Source organism: Vanessa cardui, chromosome 2 (assembly GCF_905220365.1).
Source record: "Vanessa cardui chromosome 2, ilVanCard2.1, whole genome shotgun sequence".
NCBI classification, from domain to species: domain Eukaryota; kingdom Metazoa; phylum Arthropoda; class Insecta; order Lepidoptera; family Nymphalidae; genus Vanessa; species Vanessa cardui.
In genome coordinates, this window is record NC_061124.1 from 14669683 (window position 1) to 14677256 (window position 7574).

The following is a 7574-nucleotide window of genomic DNA, read 5'->3' on the forward strand; positions in this document are numbered from 1 at the left end:
TTAATATTCACTTAAGATCAAATTGACCTCCATAATTGTGTACGTGTCATCTAGTGATGCGGAAATCCCCGGTTCGATCGTGACCCTTTTTGCTTTGTAGTTGCCATCTTTGATATCGGCATTTAAAAATAAATTTTGCGCTATCCGATCGTATTCGAAATTTCAATAAGGATATTTTTTATTAATTATAAATAATTGTTTCAGAACCTATGTCAGAAATTCCTACACATACCATTTGAGCGAAATATTTTACACGATCGTCAACGAATACACCGACTGGGAAAGAACGGTAGAGGTTTGTTTAATTATCTAGTTAGTACAAAATAATTGCCAGACACGTTCGTTGAATGAAATTCCGTAATTAGAGTAAAGCTTTTGTTCTATTTTAAAGAATTAATTTTCTTGTTTCTACAGATTGGTTCAAAGACAATGTTGAAATCTTTGACTTGAACAGACTCTAATATTTCATTTTCTTAAGATATTTAACGATGAAACTCTCTATAGAGCTACTTTATTTTATATACTTAAACACGCCGCTCATTAAGCTTGTCAAATTTCGTCTTAAAATTATGAATATACAAGCTATTACAAGCTTCTGCTATTTAAATGATTACTGTTTGTTTTACGTAATATTCTAAATTATGTATTCCATATATCATCTTAGCGATCAATTTATCTTTTTCTCTCATATTTACTCGATAAAATTTCGAGTGAGAAAATATATCGAGAAAAGCAATTTTTTTCATCAGACGCGATACAAAATCGTTTCCATTTGTTATCACTCGTAAGTTTATATTGGAGCAGTTCTTTATCAAAGCGTCAGGTGCTGAATTACAGTTATTTATTGTAGCTATCAACATCTATCTGCCTTCCTATTCGGACGTGGAGTAACTCGACGGATATATTTTACTTGGATAGATTTATAAGATGCAATTTAGTTTGATATTACTGGTGACATTGGTAATCAATAATCCCTTATGATATGTTGTCAGGTCAAGTAATTTCAGTTCATTTTTTGACTAAGTTGGTACATATTGCGTGAAAATGGCGAGTACTAGAACATACTATATAATAAATCGTGATAGTGTTTCCCATAAAGATTTTAGGTTGTAGAAATAGAAAGGTCTTATATTCAAAATACGTCTGTGGCACTTGATACAGTTTACCGCTCGCTTGCTTTCGAAACAAAAAATTCGATACTTTTCACGGCGAACTTGACTCTTTTATCGCGCGGTGACGACTCTCAACAACAACTTTATTTACGAGTGATTGGAGCGAATTCATAATAAAACAATAACTGTTTTATATAACCAATAAGAATTCGAAATAACTTATTTCGAATATTTCCATAAAAATAAAGGAGACAATTGAAGCAATTTATTGAAAAGTTAATTAGTAATTTTATTATATTTTCTTTGTTAACAAATTTGTTAGCCTACGTTGAAAGTTCAGGAAATGCCTTAGCAAATTTGGTAACGCCTGTCTTAGCCGGACAAAATGTTTATGTAGTTTCAAACAATGAAAATTCAATTAATAGCTCTCGAAAAGCAAAGTCGAGTTCCAACACAATTGTTACCACTGAAACAATTCCATTCCAGAATCCAATAAACACCAGAGACGCAACCATATCTGCCTTATCCGATGCTCAATACATAGCGCCTTTGATACAAAGCGGTGATCTGCTGAGTGGAGGACCAAAGATTACGCTAACCGATGAAGATTCGCCTGGAAGACCGACTAAAACTTTCTTTTATGTTTTCGACTATCAAACAAGGGATGGGTATTATCCGCAGGTAGGCTTTGGAGAGTTAGAATAAACATCGCTCTGTTTTTAATATACATAAATTTAAATTTTATAAACTTTTATTAACATAAGAATTAACAACATTAAATGCTTAAATATATATAGACAAATATGAACTACAACTAGTTACTGTATAAATTTTGACCGCGTGGAATGGTGGCAAGAATGCTAGCAGCATTTCCCCGTTGAATCGCAATTCCGATCCTCTGGGCAAAAAACGAACCAGCCCTTCTGTCACCAGTGGAGGCAATGAGGCGAGGTGTTATACTTTTGATGAAGCTTTTTGCACCACTACTCCAAGGGCCAAGCGTTTCGACAGCAATTAATTTATTAATTTATTAATCAATTTAAATTGATGTTGGTACTGAGTAGGTACCACCCACTCATCAGTTATTCTACCGCCAAATTTCAGTATTGTTGTGTTCCGGTTTGAATGGTGAGTGAGTCAGTGTAACTACAGGCACAAGGGACAATCTTATTAACATCTTAGTTCCCAAGATCGGTGGCACATTGAAGATGTAAGGAATAGTTAATATTTCTTGAGTCAATGGGTGATGGTGACCACTTACCATCAGGTGGCCCCTATGCTCGTCTGCCAACCTATACCATAAAAAATAACTTAAAGTGAATAACTACAAAATATATTTCGACACAATTTAATTGATCACTGATATTATATACGTACACTAAATGTTCATTCATAGATAAAACTTTATACTGCAGTTGTTGTTACCACTGAGAGTAAGGATTCTACAGTAATTAGAGAAATAAAGTAATATTTGTGTACAAAATAAACTGGCATTGGAACTTCTGATAAGTATAAATAGACCGGCTTTCCCATGTGACTTACGACGTATGTAAAATGTGAACGTTGAAATTTAACAAAATAAAATTATTCATACATTTAGCCAGATATTTGCGTATAGGGATTCATTCGATGTAATGAGATAATTTTGTTCTGCGAACTGGCTTTTAATATTCCACAGTCGGGTGAACGCCTGTTGTTAAATTTTGTAATTGCCTCTAAAGTTTTATGATTACATTGAATTTTTATAATCACGTTTTAACATGATCAAGATAATATTATTTATTTACGCTTCGTGTACGCTTAATTTCGTAAATTTCTCTTCCCCAACAAAATGCGCTTATAAAATAGTACGACATTTGCGTGTCGCGTTTATTTGCTTTAATTATATTAACAGCACTTTCTAATCCAATCTTATTACGTAGTTTAATTATAGAGAGAGAGAGAGAGAGAGAGAGAGAGAGAGAGAGAGTAGTTTTCCAAAAAAAAATCCATATTCAAATAGTAATATCTCAATATTGAACTTTGCTGGATGTGCATAGAGTATATAAATATTCAAATGTCAATTGTTTCTTGCAGAGAATGGGCGCTGTTCACGGCGAGGAACTCCCATATATCTTCGGAGCTCCATTAGCCGAAGGTTTCGGACATTTCCCAGAGAACTACACTAAGTTCGAGACAGCACTGTCTGAGTCTATAATGCTCTTCGTGGCAAACTTTGCGAAAACCGGGTAAACAATCTTTATCTAACCACTATTTACTTTTATCGTTCAAACTTTTCCTTTTGAATGGTGGACATTTTTGCGGCGTTTTAACTCTCGTTTTATTCGACGAGCGACGTTCGATTTTTATTTTCCTAACTGAGTTGATATATTTTTATTTATCATCATCAGAGAAAATATTTTGTCTAAAGATTATTTTAAGAGACATAACAACATTAGTGACGACCTACGAGTAGACTGTAATTTATGAATTAAAAGAAAACTAAAATTATCTACAAAAAAATTTTACAATTTTAACAAGTAAAATTGTATTCCTTGACATTCGGTAGAAATGAATTGACAGTGCTAATGTCCGCGACTGTATGTATGTATACTGTTATTTACATGTGTGTGCTTACTTGAATATCTAAAGCAATAATGATTTGATCGACTCCAAGATAATGCGTCAGACGAGAGGCGTGAAGACCTAATTATGTTCTCATTACATTTAATTCAGCAGTAATATTGAATTTAGTCGCTACGTCTTAATACAAAAGAAGTAAATTAATTTTACCAATCAGAGTCTCATATGATTATGTGAAGAAAAAAGTCGGTACCAAAAAAGCTGAATGTTAATTTTATGTTTTTATGCAAATGCAGTAAATTCTAGAACAATTTATTTTAATCGTAAATTTACTACAGAAATCCAAATGACAACGCTCGTCAAGAAGCCTTTCTGCCAGCGTCAAGGGAAAGAAATAAGTTTCGCGGCATAAATTGGGAAGAATATGACTCGACACACCAGAAGTACCTCGAAATAGGTCAGTACACATCAAAGGATGAAAAAAGAAATACGATTCTGAAAGCATTTTCTTTTTCATGTCACGCCTTATCACAGCAGAATTAACTATTCACACTATCCCGTAAAATTCGAATTACAATGAAGTTAAAAGTTTTCTTCATATGTAAATTCGATTTTAGTCAGAATACCCAACTTTTCTCGGCAGCATGGCACTAATTTCTATGCAAAATTATTTCAGTCCAAAGCCACGTTGCTATTAAAATGTAAATTTATTTCAAGCAGCCGAATATTGTGTATGAAAAATTATTGCGCTCACTGAATATACCATGATAAATTTCTTTGTTGACAGGTATCAAGCCACGTATGAAAAATCACTATCGCGCTCATCAGCTGTCAGTTTGGCTTCGTCTCGTTCCCGAACTTCATAGAACGGGTATGGAAGATGTCGCGGCACGCCACAATTTATTCAGGAACCATAACGAGCAAGATCTGTATGAAGGCATCGTTAGACCTGATCCTTTGGCACGGAATGCCGATAATGATCAGATAAGGCGCAATGGTTCGGCTTATTCCGATACAGCGTTAACCACGGTCGATACGATATTAGCTACGTGCGTGACTATGATGCCAAGCGGGAGAGATTTGCAGAGTTTCAACGCCACGGATAATACTTTAGCCAATTTAGAAGCCGCAGGCTATGCGGCGTATTCAACCGCTCTGAGCGTAACGATAGCTATAGGTTGCTCTTTGCTTATATTGAACGTTTTGATATTCGCCGGTGTTTATTACCAACGAGATAAATCAAGGTCCCGCGGGAAGCAACAACGTTTCAATGAAAAACACTTTGAAACGATATCTGGAAAGCACTCCCATTATCATATCGACCCTAACCTCGCCCCTAGTTTGGTAGTGGACATCGAGCGGCAAAATAGAAAGAAAATAATGGCTGATCCAAGTTTAGGGAATCTGAACTTTAAGGGGCCCTTGGATGGTCCAAAATCGCCGAGCCCGACTCTCAGTATAGATAATATGATGTTGCCAAGTAAATTGGGCAGTCGTAATAGTAGTTTCAGATTGCCAAATGTTAGCTATCCCCAAGTGGGAGGGTATGCAACATTGCCAAAAAAATTGAATCAATTTAGTAATTCACCACCTTTGCAAGATTTAAGGCATAAATATCCACCGAATGGTTCCGCGGACTCGCCTGGCAGAGAAGAATCTTCGAGAGCCCACCACGCAACATTGAGACGAGGCAAATCTCTTCATCCGTCAAATCTTCCACAAACTGCTATCGATGAAATGAGAGTGTGACCGTTGAATTAAGACTCTTAAGTGATTTGTGAAGTGTAAATAATTGTATGAAAATGACGTTTTTTAGGGAAGGGCGTTATGGATTCTTTCAGTCGCTGTATTGATGATTTATGATTAAAGAATCGAATATATTTCTTTGTTTTATTATTATTTCACATAAAGAAAATATCACACTTTACTATCTAATTTTATCACGAAATTTTACTAAAATTTATGAAATTAAATGAAATAGACTTTATTGTACACTACAAACAAAAATACAGAAAGCTTAGGATTAAACACAGAGAGAAAAAAAACAAGATTAAAATAACAAGTAAATGGTGATTTCGAGTGTTATACAATGGGCGGATTTATGGCTAATTAGCCATCTCTTCCAGACACCCCAAGTTTATATACAAATTCAAGGTTAGTAAATACATTTAAAAGAATATTGAGTTACCATAATTAACAACAATGTTGAAACTTTTTTCGTTTTTTTTTTTTACAACCATTAAGGGGAAACTAACTGAATTTGTTTTGTAATGCTCTTTCAATACAAACGTTGTTTCACTAAAGCTTAGATAAGCAGGAAATTAGTTATTTATAATTACATTTTAAAACGTCATATAAAGGTTGCAATATATTTCTGTCGTACAAACCACACTTATTATTAAGGATACTACAGAGACAGGGCTTAAACGAACATTTTGCTTGAAATGCTTGCGGTCGACGATAAACAAGGCTATAAAGACCTTTTGTTTGGTTCCCGGCATACATAATAAGAAAAAGTGATGTCAATATAAACTATCGAGGTAAGCACTAGTTTATCGAATCGATAGACGTCGTAAACTGCGGTTGACGTCAGTTTTTATGATCGCGATAAAAGTATTTATGGTAGTCGTACTCGTACCACCTTAACCTAAACATTGTAGATGCTGTATAAATTCTTCCTTCAGACATATCTTATAATTCGTTTTCATGCTGATATACTCGTATATACTTTTTATTACAAATTTTTTGTGTAAATATTAATTTGTAGCCATGTACATATATCAATACAGACAAATATATAGATTAAATAATTGAAAAATTAGTTCAGTAGATACAGATATATCATTAATACATATAATGAATTAAAACTTAAAAATAAAAAAAAATATTGATATTTTAATTAAATAAAATGAAAAATATTAGACTACTCAAAAGTCGGTTTACGATTATATAACGTAGTTACAGTTATTGTTATATTTGGAACCGATGTCAGCAAGTGACTGTTGTTCGAATTGGCTTGCGACAAATTTTTAAATTTTAATAACGAATATATTTATCGATAAACAAAACTTATTCATGCATCACTATACACATTCAATGTTGTCATCTTCATAGGAGTCTCGAGTTTATCTCAGACGTGACGTGAGGGATTCCAAGCTGGGAGGGTTGTTACAATATGATATTGTTTGTATTCCAGTTGAATTATATGGGGTCCTGGAATGTCGTGTCAAACATTAATAAAGCAGGGCTTACGTAAATATAGGGTCTAATTACGAGCTATGTGACATTGCGATACATTATATATTCACGTGTCCCAGTGTTATTAATGTTTTACTATGAAGTTAGTAATTACTTTATGCAGGGCCGGATTTAGGGGTAAAACATCCGGGGTTACAGGCCCGGTCCTTCCAAAATTTCACAATGGAAATTTCTGGAACAAAAAGCATCCCGGGTAAGAACATATTATGCAGCATACATTAGTAATGTTACGGAAATTCTATAAGGAGATCAAAAAATATTTTCTTTTTAACAAATAATTGAGGGATTTTTCTAAGCCCACATACTTCTAAAACTGACTCTGACATTTTGATTTTAACATACTAGAACTGGGATGTCTGTGTATTTATAGTTACCTAATAGCGCTAAGTTTATAGTTCAATCAATAACTTAAAAATAACTGGGCGTAGATCGTTTCACTTTATTACATATGAATAAAAATAAAACTTTTAGACATTGGGTCCGTTATAATTAGAGATGGGAAATTGATTAAAATAAATTACCTTATGGGCTTGTGAAAGACCTTCTTGGTAGTCATTATTTAATCTACGTAAAACTACACGTATACTGGAGATATAACTTTCCAATATTGGTGATGAATTGGTGATAAGAGGGATCAGGGAT

The 7574-nt window shown here is 33.9% G+C and overlaps 1 protein-coding gene across 3 annotated transcripts in view; it reads left to right on the forward strand.

The window, feature by feature from the left end:
- Positions 1-5554, forward strand: part of LOC124541223 (neuroligin-4, Y-linked-like) — a 95127-nt gene extending 89573 nt beyond the window's left edge. For 2 of the 3 annotated variants that reach the window (XM_047119103.1, XM_047119111.1), the window contains 5 exons: positions 205-295; positions 1599-1793; positions 3189-3340; positions 4013-4131; positions 4462-5554. In XM_047119103.1, the coding sequence (XP_046975059.1) occupies positions 205-295; positions 1599-1793; positions 3189-3340; positions 4013-4131; positions 4462-5423 (1519 nt within the window). In that variant the 3' untranslated portion in view covers positions 5424-5554. The remainder of the gene's footprint in view (positions 1-204; positions 296-1598; positions 1794-3188; positions 3341-4012; positions 4132-4461) is intronic. The other variant, XM_047119119.1, reaches the window with a different exon arrangement.
- The last annotated feature ends 2020 nt before the right edge of the window (positions 5555-7574 follow it).